The 19810-nt window shown below is 57.8% G+C and overlaps 2 protein-coding genes across 3 annotated transcripts; both read right to left on the minus strand.

Moving 5' to 3' along the window:
- Positions 1-5452: 5452 nt before the first annotated feature.
- FOXS1 (forkhead box S1) lies at positions 5453-7271 on the minus strand. Its single transcript, XM_039237756.1, has one exon. It carries the CDS (start codon positions 6703-6705, stop codon positions 5713-5715), a length of 993 nt encoding a protein of 330 aa, XP_039093687.1. The 5' UTR covers positions 6706-7271; the 3' UTR covers positions 5453-5712.
- A 1190-nt stretch (positions 7272-8461) lies between these two features.
- LOC120235448 (interferon regulatory factor 4-like) lies at positions 8462-18480 on the minus strand. Of its 2 annotated transcripts, XM_039237780.1 has the most exons (8): positions 18164-18480; positions 13624-13813; positions 13237-13334; positions 12347-12458; positions 12163-12228; positions 10836-11204; positions 10120-10238; positions 8462-9454 (listed from the first exon to the last, which is right to left on the minus strand). In XM_039237780.1, exons 1-8 carry the CDS (start codon positions 18392-18394, stop codon positions 9317-9319), a joined length of 1323 nt encoding a protein of 440 aa, XP_039093711.1. In that variant the 5' UTR covers positions 18395-18480; the 3' UTR covers positions 8462-9316. The 2 variants fall into 2 exon arrangements, with proteins under 2 accessions (XP_039093711.1, XP_039093713.1); XM_039237782.1 differs by lacking the exon at positions 8462-9454 and having other exon boundaries at positions 10140-10218.
- Between the last annotated feature and the right edge of the window lie 1330 nt (positions 18481-19810).

The following is a 19810-nucleotide window of genomic DNA, read 5'->3' on the forward strand; positions in this document are numbered from 1 at the left end:
AAGCAGACGGTCCTCCTTCTGACACATGCACAGCATGTCACAGCTGTTTGTTGAGTCCCTGCTCGGGGACTGGAGCTGAATTGGTCACAGTCCCCCCCCTCAGGGAGCTCACAACGTCTGGAACCCTACCCTGTGGGAGGTTGGGGGTCAGGGCGAAGCTGGAGGGTCTTGGAAGAAGACGCTAGCTCTGTTCTCTCCTTTCCAATGGCAGTGAGTGACATCCAAGCTGAGAGCAAATAAGGCTCAGGCCTTTTCCAGATGGACTGAGGGGCGTGGTCCAGGCAGTGGGGCTCGCATGTCCAAAGACTTGTAGCTAAGGGCAAGCTTGTGTTGGAGCATTCTGGCATGGCTTTTACATATGATGAAGCAGGCAGTAAGTCTGGAGGGGTGGGCAGGGACCTCACATGCCAGCCTGAATCGGAGCAGGAGCAGTAGGGAGACCTGAGGGGTTTTGAGCAAAGGAGGCACAGGGCCAGATCCGTGGTTTACAGGGATCTCTGAAGCCAGGGGGGTCGCTGAGTGAAAGAGAGAGAGAGACCGGAGGCAGGGAGGCCAGAAGGGGGCTGGGCCACATCTGCTTGAGAGGTTGAAGAGAAGTGTTGGGGACTAGAGGCGGACGCAGGTCTCACGCGCCTCGAGGGAGACAGGCTGATGACAGAGAGACTACACTCAGGTCACACAGAATGGGGCTCAACTCTACTTATTTGCCCTCTCTGAGCCTCACCTTCCTGCCTGTAAAATGGGGTAATCATAGCACCTGCCTCCCAGGGACAGTGCATTACATGGGGTATGTGGCTAGAGCAGCGGGCACAGGCTTCTGAGCTCGCTTGCTCCACAACTATTTCCCCAGCTCCTGCCATATTCCAGACAATGTTCTAGGTGAGGGGGACACGCGGCCAGGAGACAAAAATCTCTGGCCTCATAGAACTTTATTCTAGGTGCGAGAATTCTGACCACCCTAGTGAAATTAGAATGCGTCGATGGGGTGGGTGGGGGAAGTGTCTGGGGAGGCTTCTCTGAGGACGTTTGAAGGGAGATCGAAGGGTATTCTGGGCATATTAGTGGAGGCTGTTTCCGGCAAGAGGAAGATCAGTGCAAAGGTTCTTGGAGCGAGAGCTGGGCTAGCGGGGCAAAGCCAGACGGCACAGGCCCATAGACGGGCTTTTGCTCTGAAGGGGTCAGGGAGCCCCTCTCAGATTTAATCCAGGGTGATGGGATGAATGGGCAGCTGCCCATGACTCCATTTCACCACTCAGCAAACCTTTATTGAGGGCCTGCTGTGTGCTAGTCGCTGGGTTAGGGAAGCAGGTAAATGAATAAGGCGGCCCGACCCCTCCTCCCTGAAGCTTACATTCTAAGACAGAGACACAATACAAAGTGAACAGTCACAGGAATGCATAATTCCACATCGCAACAGGCGCCTGGGGGAGGAAACAAATAGGATGCGGAGATGGAGAACAATCTAGGGGCATCTAATCAGGTAAGGGGTGAGGGGAGGCTTCTCTGGGAAGGTGATATTTAACTTGGCCTCTGGGTGTTGAGAGGTGAGCCGGTGGGGAGTGAGCGGGCCAGGTGGAGGGGACAGCAAGTGTAAGGGCCTCGCCGTGGAAACAACACTCACCAGCGTGTTGGCTGTCTTCAGAGGGTCAGCCTCTCATTTGTACCCAAAACAGATCAGGGCTCCCTGAGGCCTGCGGTCGAGGCAGCCTTGGCCTTTCCAGGGGCCACCAGGCAGGATTCTGGCTATGTGACTAAATGGCCCATTTTTAGCCTGGAACCACTTCCTTTGGCCCCACCGGCTGCCTCCCTGTCACCACCCAGTGACCAGCGGGGAGGGAGTAGGGATCAGGCACCTCCGGATGTGAAGAACTGAACCCAAAGCTTCCCTTCCCTCTGTCTCCCATTTCCACAGCAGTTGGACCTTCCCCTGGGGGTAAATCAGGTTACGGGGAAGCTATCCCAGGGACCCCCCCCCAACCATTTAATAAATCTAAACACATTGCAGTTTCCTTGTTCCAGACCTGGTTCTAAGCACTTGGCAAGTATTAACTCATGTAAGTCCTCACAGCGCCCTATAGGAGTCGGTATGGTTCGTGTCCACGTGTTATAGATGAGGAAGCACCGGTTATAGTTACAGAGACAGGAAGCAGCTTGCCCAAGGGCACACAGCTAGGAAGTGAGAGAGCTGGGATGTGAACCCGGGCAGTTGGGCTCCAGAGCTCCTGCTTTGAGCCCCTGGGCAGCCTGGCCTTCGGGAGCGATGGGAGCCTGAGTTGGCTGAAGACTGGATTGCGAGGCTCCATATGCTCCCGCAGACAGACGTGTCCGGCTGGCCGGACCCAACCTCCCCCTTCGTCCTCATCAATGCTGCGGCCTCAGAGCGGCCCGCCCTCGTCAGGACAGGGTCTCCAGGCCCCTGGCTCAGGCGCTGTCTGGGGTGTGGGGAGGGCTGAGCTCCGGACAGTGGAATGCCATAAACCGGGGAAGGAAGTGGGTGGGCGGAAGAGCGGCGGGAGATAAGATGTGGAGGGTGGAGGAGTCTGAGGAAGGCCCAGGCCTGCAGGGGGCAGAAGGGGGGGGGTGGCTCCCTGGGGGCAGGGAGGGCAGAGACCCTAAGACCAGCAGGTGAAGAACTTCCAGACAGCCCCTCAGAGCTGCCAGACTAGGGCGGGAAGGGGCGGCCTCTGAAGGCGCTGGGCTCCCCTTTCCTGGAACCCACGTGACAGGCACTTCTTGGGGGAGAGGGGATTCAGAAATTGGGCAGGAGACGCCCTCTCAGTACTGATAGTCCAAGAATCCAAGTTGCTGTGATTAAAAACGCTGGAATATTCTTAACCACTACCAAGTCTACTCTTTTAGGATTTGACTTAGCCTGATTCTGCAGGGCAACTCGGCGCCCTTTCCCACTCTGACCTGCTGGGGAGGAAGGGAAGGGGTTGGGGTCCCTTCCTGGAGACAGACAAGCCTCCAGGAAGGAGGGTCCCCTACGCAGCGTCACATGGGACAGCCCCTTTCCTCTAAGAGCTAGACAGTTAAGGCAGTGGAGGGGTTGCCCCTCCTGCTTTGCTGCGTGGCCTTGGGCGTGTCACCTGCCTTCTCTGGCCTGGGTCGGTGCTGAGGTGCTGAGGTGCTCTCTCCGGGTTGGCCTCAGCTTAGGCATTCTGGATCTCTGCTGAGCACTGTCCGCCCCTCCAGGTGGGGGTGGCCCGAAAGGAGCCACGGGGCGTCTGTTGGTCATGGAAAGAATGTGAGGGCAGGACGCCCAGTGGGTGGGGCCCCCCGGCTGGGCAGCAAGTGGAGGGCAACGTGAGATCATGGTGTCTGGGCCTCCTGGCCCAACACCTCTGAGGATGGGATCCCTTCCAGGCAGTCCCCCATGTGGGACCGTCCCCTGGGACCCAGACTCAGAGTCGGGCTGCCCCCCCCAACCCTCACTGGGCAAAGAGAGTAAAATCGGGGCTCCAAGAGATGGGCGCGCATCCAGAAGCCCACAGCGAGTCCAGGCAGGCACTGAGCCCAGGATCCTGCTTGGGGATTGGGGCCCGGGGGGGCTCTGTCTTCACTTCCTGACCATGTTGGAGGGTCAGAGAGGGACGTGGAGAGAGGGCTCGTGCCCTCAGCGGGTTTGTGCACTGGGGTGTGGTGGACCCTCTTTTGCATGTTCTCCCCAGGTCCCCCACCCCAGTTCAGATGCTGACCTCCTCGGAGGGTGGCTGGGGCAGGCTGCAGAGGCCGGGGCTCCCCCCACCATCAGGCAAGCCTCCCCATCTTCCTACTAGTTCAGGACACAGGCTGGGAAGGGACTGGGGTCACCAAGTCTCCACAGGAATGAACCACAGGGAACAGTGCCCGGCAGAGGTCTCTTTCCCTGACCCAACTGAGAAAACCATTACCCTCCTGAATCTGTTTGTCCCTGTCTCTGTAACTGTTTGTGCATTACACGCACACACACACACCTTAGAGCAAACCCATACTAGTGTCTCCTTCCCCTCTCCTCACCCATGTCCCGCACACACAGGACTTCCCCCTCCTCTTCACCCATGAGGCCGCCTAGATATGATGAGACAGAACAGGACCCTCCCCTTCTCCCCACTGATAGACGGACTCCAGGCTGGGGTCCCGCGCGCACGTGGTGGGGAGGGGCCCCACAGCTGGCCGGGCATTTTCCCAACCCCTTCCGGTCACAGCGCGCCCCCACCCTGCAGGCCCCCCTCCACCCTGGCGGCTCTGGAGTCTGTGGGAACCAGACAGTTGGGACTGTCCAGCCAGGCTCGCTTCCTCCCAGCCCCCAGGGGACCTGCTGAGGGGGGACGGAGCAGCAGAGACTCAAGTCAGCATGGCCGCCTGCCCAAGGGCCAGACTCTGGCGAGACTGCGTCGCCTGCCCGACCACAGGGTCTCCAGACCCCTGGTGTCACCTCATGGGACAGAAGACCCTCAAAGTCCCTACACCAAATGACAGAAAGGGGGTTCCCCCAGGATCCCTGGCTTCCTTTCTCCCTATACCCACAGGGATGCCCCGTTGCCCCAGCAACTCTGGTATGAAGGGTGTGGGGACACTAAGGTTTCAGGTCCCTAAGTCTGTCCCTCTGACAGGGGCCATGTCTTTTGTTCCTGCTGAGGGGGCGGCTAGAGGAGGCCAAAAGTCAGGGCTCAGTCACTTCTGATCTGTATCCAGGACAGCCACCCACTCCCTCCATGAGAGAAATGCTTTCTTAAAGACTCATCAGGGGGCCTTGGAGAGCTGGGGGCTCAGGAAGGTCCCCTATTCATATGGGAAATGCAAGGGACTGGGGTCTGCCTTTTTGAGCCTTGGGCTCCCTGTCTGCAAAGGGGCAGGGGTGCCTTTTTGGCACTGCCATTCCAGGATTCCAGGAAAGCCCCTCCCACCCTGAGGGTCACCACCAGCTCTGCTCCTACCCCGTGTGCAACCCATGCTTCCTCACTCCAGGTCAGGGACTGGGGGGCATGGCCATTCATTTGCCATCCGGGGTCGGAGCTAGTGAGCTCTAAACTCTCTGAGCCTCAGTTTCCACCACTGGAAAATGGGGATAACATTCTGAACTGCATAGGGTTTGCGGAAAGGATATATACAAGCCCTGGGCAGAATAAATGCCACAACGGTCACAGTTATTATGACCACTCATCATGGGAGAGGGGGTGCTGAGTCACAGAGTTTGGAGCTGGAGAATCAGCCCCTCAGGCCAGCCCATCTTCACCCCCTGCCCAGTGTCTCTTGGTGACACTCCTTTTCTCTCTTCCCTATTCCCTGCTCCCCCTTCCTTCACTTTCCTGGGAAACTCCCCAAGAAAGTCCCCAGCAGGAGAAAGCCTCGTATGGGACATTTCCACGCAGGGTCCCCTGACTCTGCCCCACAACCCCACAACCACAGCCACCACACACAGAGCCAGGCGTCCCAGCCCTCGGTCCCCAACCATCCAGCAAGCTGACCCTCATCATCATACTGGTTTTATTGGCCCTGAGAGCCACAGAGCGAACCCAAGGGGGCCCCGCCTCCCCTCTCCCTCGAGTCTGTCCAGAGGCCCTGAGGGCTGGCTGCGTGTTCACTACTCCGATCTTGGCTCCTGTCCCAGCTGTTGTTGGCTTGCCAGGCCTGGGTCCCTCGAGGGCTCCCGAGATCCTCGAGTCAGGCTCACCCCGGAGGGTGCCGTTGGCAGGGGCCCTGCAGGCACTGCCCGAGGCCAGGCTGGCTTCACTCAAAGAAGAACATTCCTGGTGTCCGGTATAGGCAGGGGGTCAGCCCCAGTGGGTAGCTGGAGCCTCCCTGGACAGGCAAGCTGCCTGCAACCCAGGGTTCCTTGGGGTCAGCTGGCAGTGGCAGCGTGGCACGGAGTGAGGCTGGAGGGGTGGGCGGTGCAGGAGAGGGGGCTGCTGAGGCCAAGAGGTGTTCAAGGCCGGGGTCAGTCCCCATGCAGAAATTCAGTGCCTGCAGCCGGCACTGGTAGCTGCTCCCGACACCCGCCTCGGGGGTCAGGATGGGTGTGGGGGCCTTACTGAAACCCTCAGCCTCAGAGAAGCCGCCAGGAAAGCCGTATGCTGGGCATGGGGGAGACGAGGGGGCCCCAGGGAGCTCCCCCGGGCCTGCAGGCTTAGGGGTGGGCATCTCTTTGGGCTCCATGGGTGGCCGAGGCCTGGCATCAGTGACTGCAGGACACATGGTGGCTGGCAAGGCCCCTACCAGACCCCCAAAGCTTAGGCCCTTGGGCTCTGGCAGCTCTGGCAGGAATGGGCACCGCCTGCCAGCTGCGGCGTCGGGGACTCCCGGGTCCTGGCTGGCCACTCTGAGGGGTGCACGGCGTGCCTTGGCAGGGCCCTTGGCTCCCTCCGCACCTGCTCGCCGGGTGAAGCGTCGGCGTCGGCGCAGGAAGCTGCCATGCTCAAACATGTCGTGGCAGTCGGGGTCCAGCGTCCAATAGCTGCCCTTGCCCGGCTTGCGGTCATCACGGGGCACCTTGACGAAGCACTCGTTGAGCGACAGGTTGTGGCGGATGCTGTTCTGCCAGCCGGGCCGGTTGTGGCGGTAGAAGGCGAAGCGGCCCATGATGTAGCGGTAGATGCCGCTGAGCGTGGCCCGCTGTCCCGGCGAGCTCTGGATGGCCATGGCGATCAGAGCGATGTAGCTGTACGGAGGCTTGGTGGGCTCGGCCGCAGGGGCCAAGGGCCCAGGCGGGGGCTGTTGCTGCATGCTGGCCGGGCTGGCCGGGCTGGCGGCCGTCGGGACCACAGAGGGGCCGCGTCCGGGGCTGGTGTCCAGCACAGCCTGCCCGGAGCTGGTTAAAAGGCTCACTGGCCCAGCCTCCCAGCCTGGAAAGGCAAAAAGGGGTGGGCCCACCAGGCTGCCCTCCCTTCATCCCTGCCCCCCTCCTCCAAGGCCCAGGAGGGGCGGGCAGGGAGGCCGGGCTGGGAAACTGTGAGCAGCTGCCTGGGTGAGGAGACAGGAGGGAAGGGGCTGAGACCCTCAGCCCACACGTGCTGGGCGGTGGTGGCGGCCAGGGACAGGATGTGCAAAGCAAGCGAGAGGCAGAACCAAAAAGAGAGGTGGTTAAAACCAGAAAGACACGGAAAGGTAAAGCGGTAACAAGAGCAGCAGTGACATACACAGGGAGGTAGAGGCAGAGACATACCTAAAGAGACGAAGATAAGACAGAGACGGAAAAAACAGAGACACACAGAGCCAGATGTGCACACGAGCACACACGCTATATGGAGAAAGTTAGAATCACCGAAAGAAATAAAGCTACAGAGACGGGGTGAAAGAGTAAGCTAGAGAGAGGGGCACAGACACAAGATGTGTAGGGCAGAGAGACAGAGAGAGACGCACACTGACTGACGAGAGAGACACGAGAGAGGCAGAATCAAAGGGGCTGGTCTAGAGAACTGGGTGAGAAAAGCCCCGGGGGTTCTCAAGTCCCCACCTCCCGCTCCCCTTTTCTCCTGCTCCTTCCAGGCCTGGGGTCTTCCCCCCCCCCAATCCCCAGCAGTGCACAGCCCTTGAGGTCACAGTACTTCTGCCCTCCTAGCTCTGGGGTGTTTGAGGGGCGCCGCACCAAGGAGGTGAAGAGAACCTCCAAACCCGGTATGCTGAGCTCTGGCGCCCCCTAGTGACCACTGTGGGGAGGACAGCCATCTAAGCAGCGACCTCTCTCCACCCCACCCCACCTCACCTCCAAGAGGCATTTCAAGCAAGTCCCTGACCCTGGCCGAGCCTCAGTTTCCCATCTCTAAACTGGAGCTGGCGACTCTTCAGCTGTCCACACAGTGGTGAGGATGCAACACGGCCCCTAACAGCAGCCTCCAAGAGTCAAGCACAGAGTAGGGGGTTGGACATGGCACAGGAATGTCACTCTGGACTGAGCCTCCCCACCAGCCGCAGCCTTGGGCCAGCGAAGCCTAGGACAGTCAGGATCTAATCTGAAGGCTGGGGTAGGCTCCTTCGTGCTCTCCCACCCATAAGTAACCAAGTCAGAGGGCCCCTACTGTGTGCCACTCTCCAAGTCAGCCTCCTGACAGCTCACCTTCCCTCTCTGCATTTACTCCCCGAGTTTACCAACCCTGCTCCAGGGGCCTTCATGGCTTCCTTTGAGTAGATGGGGAATCTAAGCCTCAGCAAAGTTCAGTGACTTGCCTGAAGTCACACAGCTGGTGGATGACAAACCTGGGATTTGAATCTAGGTTTGAATCCAGGATTCTGGAACTCCTTACTTAACACAACCCCTTCTATAGAAGAGGAGCAGGGAAAGGGGACAGTCCCTGGACCCCCACTGGGAAACAGGCTATGGATCCCAAGAGAGTAGGGACATGCTGTTTTGTCCCCTACTGGCCTTGAACGGAGTAGGTGCTCGATCAACATGTGTTGAATGAGTAAAAACCAGTGGTCTGACTGACTCTGTCCTTTGTCGAAGCATGCAGCTCCCTCCCTCCATAAAAGTGACTTATTAATGTATCACTAAAAGAGATTTATTATGTTGCCATCTGTAGAAGAATCCCTATAAAGTCAGAAATCAGAAAGGAAAAAAGGTCTGACACCTGGGGCAGAAAACAGTGACTTTACTGACAAGGCAGGGTCAATTGCCTTCATGGTGGATGGGGTTCTCTCCCAATTCTCAAGGACTCCCTACAAACTGTCCTTCGCAAAAATCAGTGGGGCTTGGGGGAGGGGCTGGACCGCAGCCTCCAACTTTGCCTTCTGCCTTAGCGCTGTGTTTGGAGGGTGGGTCAGTTTCTCCAAAGATAGTATCTTACTGTATGCTGGTGGTGCAGTCATCAGCCCCACCCTCACCCCCCCACCCTGTTGAGGCCAAGTTTTCTGTTGTGGGACCCCTCTCGGGCCACATAAGAATAGAGACCAGTGGCAGGTGGGAGGAAGGGTCTGGAAACTCAGAGCCTCTCGGAGGCCGGGCAAATCTGTTACCGTCTGCCGTCACTCTAATCCCGGAGGATGTAACTGGTAAACCCGGCCTTAAGCAAACCTTCTAATGAATCGGTTGCAGGTAAAGCGGGCTCCCAAGTAGACCGTTGCGGACGTCTTGTGCTCTCAACAAGAAATGAAGTCTTGTTTCTGCCCTAACTGCTGTGTCCGGAACCTCAAGGTCGAGTTTGGTTTCCTCCTGACTTCCCAGGCCCAGCTGCGTGCCGTCCGCCCACGCACCGCGTTCCAGGGCTGCGTCTCCGCGGCGAGGAGGTTGAAGGGCATGAATCTGCTTCCGTTGTCCCCACCGGCCTGGACAGGTCTGGGATGGGGTCCGCTGGGGCGGGGGGTGCTGACTTCGGAGTGTAGGAGAGGAGGAAGTGACCCCTTAGTGCCGACTCAGCTGTGCCAGCAGGTGAGTGATACCATCGGAGATGTGGAGCTGGGAACCTGCGTCGGCTGGGCCACCGTGGTGGTGGCAGCGCTTCAAGTGCATGAGGAGCTCACGGGCGAAGACTGGCTCCACCTGCCAGGGCGTGGGGGCCAATGCGCCAACTCTCTCCCATAGCGTCCCCTACAGACCTAGTGACAGTCCTCACCCAACTGTCATTTTATTATTTTTTTTAAAAAATTTTAATGTTTATTTATTATTGAGAGACAGAGAGAAACAGAGCATGAGCAGGGGAGGAGCAGAGAGAGGGGGAGACGCAGAATCTGAAGCAGCTCCAGGCTCCGAGCTGTTAGCACAGCTTGACATGGGGCTCGAACTCACAAACGGTGAGATTGTGACCTGAGCCGAAGTTGGACGCTTAACCAACTGAGCCACCCAGGCGTCCCTATTATTATTTTTTAATGTTTATTTTTGAGAGAGACAGGTAGAATGAGCGCGCAAGAGCGAGACAGGGGCAGAGAGAAAGAGCGAGACAGAGGATCTGAAGCAGGCTCCACGCTGACAGCGGAGAGCCTGATGTGGGGCCCCAACTCATGAACTGTGAGATCTTGACCTGAGCTGAATTCCGTCGCTTAACGGACTGAGCCACCCAGGCGCCCCACCCCACCAGCATTTTACATGCAGGGTCCTACAGACCAGAGGGCATCAGGTCAGGAGCTGAGGACTGCAGGGAGTCAGTAAGGGGCTGTTTGGAGGCGACTGGAGGGTGTGATTCTTCGCTGGAGCTGGGGGTGACTCACGTGGGCCGTGATGAGCCGCTCCTCGGGCTGGTCTGGGGGCCCTGGGTACTCCTCGCCAAAGCACAGACGGATCTGGTACTCAGGCTCCTGGCGACCATCCTGCAGGTGGGCGCGCAGTTCTACAGGGACCAAGACTGGACGCTCGGGAATCCCACCTAGTGCCCACCGTGTCCTCTACCCCGCGGCCACGTCCTATAAGGCCTCATCCCCACTGCGTGCCTATGCCCTATGCCCACTTCCTCCTCCCTACACCTGTCTCAGGCCCCGCGTCTGTGCCCGCTTCCAGTGCTCATGCCCCGTGCGTCGCGCTCCCGTGCTCACTCTCACCTTTATGCCCACCCCATACCCACTGCCATTCACCTATGCCTATCTCGTGCCCAGTGCCCTAATGCCCAGCCTCTGCTTAGCGCCCTGTGCCAACACATGTGCCCAAGTCTTATGCTTATGCCCCAAGCCTGCCCCGTGCCTACATTCCCCACTAGCCTGTGTCCACATCTGTGCCCAAGTCCCCCCGGCCTATAATTCGTTCCCAGTACTTATGTGTCACATCCTTTTGTTTCAACGTCCATCCCAAGCCCCAAATCCTTAAGCCCAGTCCCCTGCGCTCACAGCCTGGGGGCCCACTCTCCTCTGTCCACGCGCCTTTGCGCCGCCCCCTTGTGCCCAGCCACTCTGTCCCGAGCTGCCAGCGCCCCCCGCCCGCGTCGCGCTCTTACCCTCGAGGAATCGGCGCGTGTCGAGCAGCTGGTAGGTGCGCTCGCGTTCCAGCTTGTTGGGCTGCGCGCGGTGCGGGGCGAGCGGGCCGCGCCAGTACACGCGGCCGAGGCACAGGCGCTTGGCGAACACGCCCTCGGGGGCCACCCACAGCAGCACGCCGCGCTCCAGGTGCCGCAGCAGGCGCTGCAGCACGCGGGCCCCGGGCGGCGGCTCCGGGAAGCGCACCTGCGCGACGCGCGAGGGCGGCCCCAGCAGGCGCTCCGCAGCGGTGACCGCCCGAGGGCTCAGGCGGCAGCCCTCCGCAGTGCGCGACGTGGCTTCCCGCACCAGCTCCGCGCCGTAGAACAGCCTCACGTGCAGCCAGCAGTCTGCGGGGCGGGGAGAGGGGGCGCGCCCCGCGTTGGAGGCGCGCGTACCGCAGGGCCCGCTCCCCTCCTCCTCCCCCGCGCCGGCAGCGCGCGGTGGGATCGATCCCCGAGGTCCTCCCGGCCCACACCTCGGGAATTTTTGGTGCTCCCTCCGGATAAATGATAATGATAATTCTGGTCGTAGCGGTAGTAGCACTGGCACCAGTAAATAGCAGCAGTTTCCAGTGTAAATGAACTAGTAGAGCTCCATGGTCAAAAGCATAGGGGCCATCGGTACAGTTGGGGCAATGGATAAGGACCCTAGGGCCCTTCCAGTCGTGACCTCTGGGATTCTAGGCGCTTCTTCCCAGCAAATAGTTTCATGCTGGTAGAAACAACAGCAAGTCAGCTTCCCTATGAGGGGCCAGCAGTATGCTCAACGGTTAAGGCTGCTTAGCAGCTGTGACCCGACAGGAACTTTCCCAGGGCTACTAACTGTGTGATTTGGGGCAAGGTTCTTAACCTCTGTGTCGGGTTTCTGCATCTGTACAGTGGGGGTGATGGCAGCATCTGTCTCACAGGCTGCCGTGAGAGCTTAGAAAGACCTGGCAGAGGGGTGCCTGGGTGGCTCAGTCGGTTAAGCGACCGACTTCAGCTCAGGTCATGATCTCGTGGTTCGTGGGTTCAAGCCCCCCGTCGGGCTCTGTGCTGACAACCAGCACAGAGCCTGGCCCTATTTCAGATTCTGTGTCTCCTCTCTCTCTGACCCTCCCCTACTCTCTCTCTCTCTCTCTCAGAAATAAATAAAGCATTTAAAAAAAAAAAAAAAAAAAAAAAACCTGGCAGAAACTAAGCCCTCAATGAACATTAGCTGTCATTGTTATCTAGGCTGGGTGCTTTGGGTGAAAGACAGGCCTCACCCCCTGGCTCTCCCCAGTTCTGGGCACTAGCCCGAGGGGAAGGCCTTCAGATTCCTTACCAGGGTTACTGAAGTCCTCAGAGGGTGAGGGGCTCCAGCGGTGTGTAGGATCCCGAGCCTGGTACCCTAGGGAAGGAGGGGAAGCAGCCAGGCACCACTCACTTGGTGTCCCTCGACCCCTAAATCAAGATCCTGGAGGAGGCCAGGGAGGAGGTGAGGGCAGGCGGGGAGATCCGGTCCTTACTGTGGTCAGCCAGAGGGCCTGGGGGCCTGGCAGCTGGTGGCTGGGAGCCCTGCTGGGCCAGCCTAGGGGGGGCCTCCTTGTCCTTATCCTCCGTGGTTGATCTGGAGCCATCCTGGCCATTGGGAGAGAGGCTCATGAGGGTTGGAGAGGAGACTGTGGGCCACAGGAGTTCCCAGACTGTCCTTGCTGGGGCAGAGGGAAGTCTGGGCAGACTGAAGGCCAATGGGGTTGATAGAGACTTTGAGGTTTCAGAGTTCAAGACCCTTTCCCACACAGAAGTAGAGAGTTGATGGGGCTGTTGGAGGTTATGGGGTCAGAGATAAAGCTCACTTTGCTAGAGAGAGATGTGTGAGGAGAGAATGAGTAGGTGGGGGATGGAGGCAATAGAGATGGGGGACAGAGGTGGCAGGGATGAGGGGACAGGTGGCAGAGATGAGGGCACGGAGGTGATAGAGGTGGGGACAGAGGTGAGAGAGGTGGGGATGGACATATTAGGATGGGGACAGAGGTGATAGATGGGGATGGAGGTGACAGAGATGAGGTGACAGAGGTGGGGACAGAGATGATAGAGGTGGGGACAGAAGTGGCAGAGATGAGGGGACAGAGGTGACAGAGGTGATAGAGAGGACAGAGGTGGGAGTGAGGAGAGGGGCAAGGAGTGAATTTGGAGGAAACAGGGTGATGCAGCCGGCGACGGAGCTGCAGGCGTTGGAGGCGAAGGGAAGGGGATGGTGGAGCAGAGGTAAGAAGGGGTGGGGCTGGCAGGAGGGACAGGGGTGGTGATGGGGCAGCAGCTGGAGGAGAGGACAGGACAGACGACAGTGCCAGAGAGCACCGAGGGCAGCGGGGACTGGGCTGTTAATGCTGCGGGGGCTGGAGGGACAGCTGACCTGGTCCGTCCCGCAGGCCAGCTCCGTCACTCCCCTAGGGGGCTCCTGCCGGCTCCGGAGGATGTTCTGCTTTCGGGGCGGAACACGAGTCCTGGCCGCTGGATGGAGCAACGACAACCTGCTGTTTCCTGGGCCTCAAGGGGAGCCCCCCAGCAGAGGTGCTCCCACACAAGAGTATCCCAGCTCATGGCATGATCTCAGGCAGGGCCCGCCTCTCTCACCTCTCAGTTTCCTCCTTTTCTCATGGGAAGATAAAGTGTCTATGGGTCCTTCTGTGTCTACAAGCCCATGAGTTTAAGCTCCATAAGCCCACCATTCCCCCAGTTTGCAGATGGGCAGGGTGGGGAGAGCCACCCTCGGCCACCACCTCCAGAGGCAGGATCGTACCTGGGCCTTGAGCACCGTCGGACACAATCCGGTAGACCTTGTAGGGGTCGGAGACGTCCAGCTGGCTGCGCTCACGCACCTCACAGAAGTCGGCACTCTTGTTGAGGGCACAGCGGAGCCGTGTCTTCCAGGTGGGGGGGTCCTCCTTGTCCATGCCCTCTATGTGCTTGCCCTTGTGTATGGCCCAGGCCTGGGGGCGAGCAGGGGTCCTTGGGGAGGAATAGCCTGGGAGAGGGGGCTGCTGCCGTGCAGATGAATGAGGGCGCACCTTGCCTCCCATCCTTTCTGTCTCCCTCCAAGCCTCTGTCTCTCTGCCCCTTCATGCTTCCCACTGTCCCTCCCTCCCTCCAACACATATTCCATGAGCTCCTACTGTCCCCCAGGCCCGAGCCAGGGGCTGGGGACCAAATAGGAAACAAGACAGACATGGCCCCTGCTCTCCAGGAACTCAAGTCTAATGAGAGGAAACAGTGACACGCAGCTAAGTGGAACTAATTGGATTTCAAGTCATGGATTATGGTCAATTTAAAAAAATAAGATGATGGGATATAAAACAGTGGCAGTGATTTGCTACCTAGAAAACCAGAAAACTAAATCCTTACCTCTTGTCACATACAGAGTGGACCCCAGCTGGTTAGAAAAATCAAAGGTTAGAGGAGAAACCGTGAGCTCATAGAAGATAAAGTGGAAGAAACCTTTCTAGGGGTACAGAATACCATCATCAACAATTTCAAAGGCAGGGACCAGAAGACAAAACATTTACAATGCCTGAACCCGGCAAGGGCCAATTTTAGAATATACAAGGAACTCTGCAAACCGACAGGAAACAGAGAGCATCCCCTAAAGAAGGTTCTTATGGAAGGGCAAGCGTGGGTGGTTTAGGGAGAAGGAAACCAGAAGCCCACAAGCATATGAGGATATACTTAAACTCATTAGTGTCACAGAGCTGCAAACAAAAACGTGAGCTATCACCCGTAAGCCAACAAAATTTAGTGAGTTGGATCATGCCAGAAGGTGGTGGGGATGCGGACACTGTTGGCGGGCATGGCCTGGTGCAGAGCTTCTGGATGGTAATCCGGCATGCCCTGCGAGCAGAAATTCTAATTCCGAAGGAACGCTCACGGAGGCTTGTGAGGAGACCTGGGCAAAGATATTCACTACAGCACTGCTTCTGGGGCTGGAACACAAACTCGTATCCGCGCCCTGGGAAAGTGAGTTGGCGGAGGGTGTCGTGGTGCCCAACAGGGAGCCCGTGCAGCATCTAGAAGTATCTAGGAGCAATGAATTAAATGCACAGGGAACAAGAATATATCTTCAGAGCATGATCCGAAGCAAAAAAAAAAAAAAAGTCAGACACAGAAGGAAATCTACAGACCACATGAAGTATATACGGTAAGAACACACACGACCCAGCGATGCCCATTCTGCAAGAAAGCGTGCAGACCAAAGATATTCATTACATGCATTAGAGTGACTCTTGTGGTGGAGGTTTGGAAGGAAGGAAGGGAGGAAGGAAGGAGGGAAGGAAGGAGGGAGGGGTGGGAGGGAGGGAAGGGAGGAAGGGAGGCAGAAGAATATGAGGGGCTACCTTAGAGTGGTTGTCAGAAATGCCTCTAGGAGAAAGTAGCATTTGAGCTGAAGCCTGAATGAAAAAGATGGAGTCTGACAAAGAGCTGGGGGGAAGGGTGGCCTAGGTAGAAGAACAGCAAGTACAAAGGTCCTGAGGTGGGCAGAGACCGACAGATCAAGCAAGGCGGATGTGGCTGGAGCAGACGGGTGACAGGAGGAGAAGTCCCATTTGCACAGATCACATTCAGGGCTGGGGGGTTTTAACTGATGAATCCCATTCAGTCATTGCCCCCAACGGTTCCTGGCCTGGTGGGGAGACATGGACCCCAAACAGAAGAGCCAGCTCTGTGCTGGTGCCGCTTGCCAGCGGTGAGAGCATTCAGGCTTGATTTTGTGGTCGGCAAACGGTGGCCATAATATCTATCCTTGTGTGGTTGTGAGGGGTATAGAATGAGTGGTCTAGGTAAAGTGCTTAGCACAGTGCCTGGCATACAGTCAGTGCTTACTTATTGAAGTTTTTTCATTATATTAAGGATATAAGTGAAAGTTAGCCTGGGCACCGGGCCCAGAGTGCTGTCTACGCTGAAAGAGGGGCCTCTGTTGTGTTTGCTGTTGTGACCCCCACACCCGGCACACAGGAAGCACTCCAGAAGTATTTGTGGCGTGAACTGAGCTGGGGCTCCGGGGTGAGTAGGAAGTTGCCTGGTGGAATGGCCTTCCTAGCAGAGGGAAGAGCTTGAGCGGAGACCTGTAGGTGTGCAAGGGCCTGGCACATTCAGGGAATGGCCAGCAGTCTGGTGTTGCCGGAGCTGGGTCTGCATGTGTTTACACAGAAGAGCGGGAACAAAGAGGCAGAGTGTCACCTTGGTCAGCCTCGGCTGGGAGGGTGCATGTCTGGTGGCTCAAATATGTCGCTATTCTGCACACGCCCATGGGCCACAAAATTACCTTGAGTATTGATTTTGGCATTGCAAATTCATTATAGCGAATAGGCAAATTGGCAAATGCGGAATCCAGGAATAATGAGGATCAACTGCCTGTGGCGGGGAAAGGGGAAGAGGAATTAAGAAAGAAGAGACAGATTGAAGCCGGAGCGTGAAGATTCTCAGGGGCCAAACTTTATCCCACGCCCCTTGGGACACCAGGAGGGTGTGAGGCCAGGGGATCCCTTGTGTGGGTTAGTGGTGGGTTGAGGGAAGGGGAGGGCAGCCCTCAGAATCTGTTGTGTCTCTGGGGTGTCTGGGTGGCTCAGCTGGTTGAGTGACTGACTCTTGGTTTCGGCTCAGGTCATGATCTTGTGTTTCGTGGGTTCGAGCCATGTGTTGGTCAGCAGAGCCTGCTTGGGATTCTCTCTCTGTGCCTCTCCCCTGCTCTCTCTCTCTCTCTGTTTGTCTGTCTTTCTCGAAATGAATAAATAAAATTTAAAAAATTAAAAAAAAAGAATCTCCTCTGAATAGCACAGTCCTTAGGGACAAGCTGGGTAACTACTTGCTCAACGCTTAGGGAGCACCCTCTGTGGGCCAGGCGCTGCGCTCAGCGTCATTACCCTTGAATAGCTGGAGAGAGTCCGCTGGAGAAGACAGACTCCCACAAGGCCCTCATGATGCACAAGGAAAGTCCCTCCAGTGGAAGAAGCAGAAGGAATCAGGGACGGCTTGGGAAAAGCACTGAGCTGGAGATGGATAAATGCATTCAACAGATGGATGCATCAGGGGAGGCTCTGAAGGGCGTATTTAAGCTGAGCACATGGGAGTCAGCCGGGAGAAGGGGGAAAGGAGAGGGTGTTCCAGGCAGGAGGAACGGCAAGCGCAAAGGTCTAATAGTGAGAGAGACATGAAGCATTTAGAAACTGAAAGAACTGGCAGGCCAGGTTTAAAGCTGGGGAGGGCAGGGCGGGAGAGACGACTTCAGGGAGGAGCAGTTCAGGCGGCGCTTTGAAGCCTTAGCACGGAGTTGGGACTTTATCATAGGAGCAATGGGGAGCCATGGAAGGATTCTGAACAGGGGAGTGTTAAGGCAAGATTTACATTTAGGAAGAGCTCTCTGGGTGACCGAGGGGGGAGCTGAGAGGCAAGGGGAAGCAGGGAGCTCTGTGAGGTCACTGCTTCGGTCCTGGTGAGAGACAGTGGGCATGGGCGCAAGCAGACCATTGCAGAGAAGCTTCTCTGAGCTTCTTCCCAGAGCGAGTGCTGAGAGTACCAAAAGGTGAGGGGGTGGGTGGATGCTGAGGAGGGGGAGCCGCAAGGTCGGAGGAGGAAAACAGGGCAGGGGGTGGGTGGGGGCAGATTCTGGAAACCAAGTGCAGCTGTTTCAAGGAGGAAGGGTCCGCCAGGCCCAGACCCACCCAGGGGACAAAGATAACAGTGACGGCATCCTTGGATTTGGCAACTAGTTAGCAGGAGGGGCGGAAGCCAGGCCCGGGGTGGGGTGGGGGCAGAAAGGAACTGGGGGCTGTGAGTGAGGGAGTTGATGACCAGGAGCTTCCTTCCTGGCCCTTCACCCTGTGAAAGGAGAGGGGAGCCCAGAGGAGAGGGGAGCCCAGAGAAGCGGGGAGCTGGAGGTGGCTGTGGTGTTGGGGTGGCGGGGGCTCTTGCTGATTGCTCAGGGGTGAGATTCCAGAGTTGAAATGTTGATGGGAAGGAGGCAGTTTGGAGGAGGTTAATGATGACTGAAGCGAGGGAGGGCATCCCTGGAGGAGGACCGGGAGAAGGACTGGGGTGGGGAAGCACAGAAAATGTCCCCAGGCTGCTGGGATTGCTTTGGGGGGAGGGGGAGAAGTTGGAATCCCCTTGGGTGGCATCTAATTTCCCCGTGGAGGAGGAGAGCTCCCTGGGGGAGGAGGCTGATTGTTTTCAGAGGGCGTCGGAGGGTCTCTCGTATATGCAGAACACTACCTGCAACTCAGACGGCTGCGGCCAAGGGGCCAGAGTGGCCCCAGGGCGGCGTCCCCGCGGCTCCGGCGCGCCCTTACCCTGAAGAGCGCCGCGTCCTGCTGCGCCCGGTAGCCCTGCTGGGCCGCGTGCTTCCAGGGGATGCGGAAGAGGGTCTTGCCTGCGTCCTCCCAGCGCAACCCCGCATAGCGCCCGCTCTCGATCTGCGCCACCAGCCAGTCGCGGAGGCGCAGGGGACCCCCGGCCCCTGCCATCGGCCGCCTGCCGTCGGGGACCTTCCTCTCCTCCCTCCGCCAGGGGTCGCCGGCCATCCAAACCGCAGGGCGCCGCGCGGGTCAGGTCCTGGGGAGCGCGGCAGCAAGGACCCCAGCGCGACAGTGGATCGCGAAGCCACCTGGGTGGCGCGCAGAGGCGGCGAAAGTGAAAGTTCGGGACAGGCGAGTTTCGCTTTCCTTTCTGCCCCCCTCACCCGGGAAGCCCTATCCTTTCGCCCCTCCCTGGGGTAGCCTGGCCGCGCCCAGGAGGCAGAGGCGCGGTGAGAGGCCAAGACCCATTGGAGGGTAGGGGTTGGGTAGCCCGGAATCTGCCCGTCCCCAGAGTGGAGTTCCGAAGGGCACCAGAGGCGTCCCTTGCCCCACCCATGCACCTGTTTTCTGTTCTTCCCAGACTATGGGACCAAGACTATAGAGGCTGTAAAGTAGTTTTCAGACTAATTCCAATCAGAATTGAGAGGCAGAGACTTGTTCAAAGTGTACACTCCTGGGGCGCCTGGGTGGCTCAGTCGGGTGAGCTACAGACTTCGGTTCAGGTCATGATCGCAGTTAGTGGGGCTCGCTCGAGCCCCTCTTTGGGCTCTGTGCTGACAGCTAGCTCAGAGTGGGGAGCCTGTTTCAGATTCTTTATCTCCCTCTCTCTCTGCCGCTCCCCTGCTCATGCTGTCTCTCCCTCAGAAATAAAACATTTAAAAAAAAATTTTTTTTTTTTTAAGTACACTCCTTGCCTCCATCCCAGACCCACAGAATCAGACTTTCTGGGCAAGAAGCCCAGTAATCTGCATTTAACGAGTTCTCCCACGGGATTCTGATTTAGGTGGTCCATGGGCCACACTTGCAGAAATGGTTCCTTAAATATCGGAAGTCCTCATCTACGGATGCCTCTCACTCCAGTGTTGGCCTGGCTAAAACCTTCCCTGCACAGTCTCAGTTGGTTCTCACCACGGCACGTGAGATGGTGATTACCCATTTTATTAAGAAGAATAAGGCTCAGAGAGGTCAAAGCCCTATAACAAGGTCATAGAGCTGGTATGTGGGGCTGAGTCAGGATCTGAACCTGTGTCTCTGTGTCCCCAGAGCCCAGGAGCCTAAACAGTGCCCCATGCTGCCTTCCAGGAGCTTACGCCTGGGGTTTACGGACACCCACCCCCACAGAAAGTGTATGCAAATGTTTTCATGCCTGTGCATTTTTCCGGGGGTTTGTGTCTTTCATTCAGTTGCCAAAGGGGAGTTGTGATTTGAAAGAGGTCAGGTAGCGCACACTGCTTCCCCCTTTGCTGTGCACATGGGGAAACTAAAACCCCCAGGGAGCACAGAGCACGAGGCCGAGTCCATTGACTAGAGGTCGGTAGCACTGTCCTTCAGGGGTGCCCATGGGTGGGGGGTGGGGGCTTCTTCCTGCTCCTCACCCCTCTGTTCTCAGGTGCCAGCAGCCACTCAGTTCTGACCCCTCTA

This window comes from Hyaena hyaena, unplaced genomic scaffold (genome assembly GCF_003009895.1).
Source record: "Hyaena hyaena isolate Hyena2069 unplaced genomic scaffold, ASM300989v1 scaffold_131, whole genome shotgun sequence".
NCBI lineage: Eukaryota > Metazoa > Chordata > Mammalia > Carnivora > Hyaenidae > Hyaena > Hyaena hyaena.

Bases quoted from the DNA above. Each gene is read 5' to 3' on its own strand.
- LOC120235448 (XM_039237780.1), bottom strand. From the start codon at position 18,394: ATGGCCGGCGACCCCTGGCGGAGGGAGGAGAGGAAGGTCCCCGACGGC. The intron at 12,459-13,236 runs GTCAGCTGTCCC...CCCAATGGCCAG, and splicing joins TGGCCTGCGGGACGGACCAG to GATGGCTCCAGATCAACCAC. The intron at 11,205-12,162 runs GTAAGGAATCTG...CCCGCCCCGCAG, and splicing joins TGAGGACTTCAGTAACCCTG to ACTGCTGGCTGCACGTGAGG.
- FOXS1 (XM_039237756.1), bottom strand. From the start codon at position 6,705: ATGCAGCAACAGCCCCCGCCTGGGCCCTTGGCCCCTGCGGCCGAGCCC.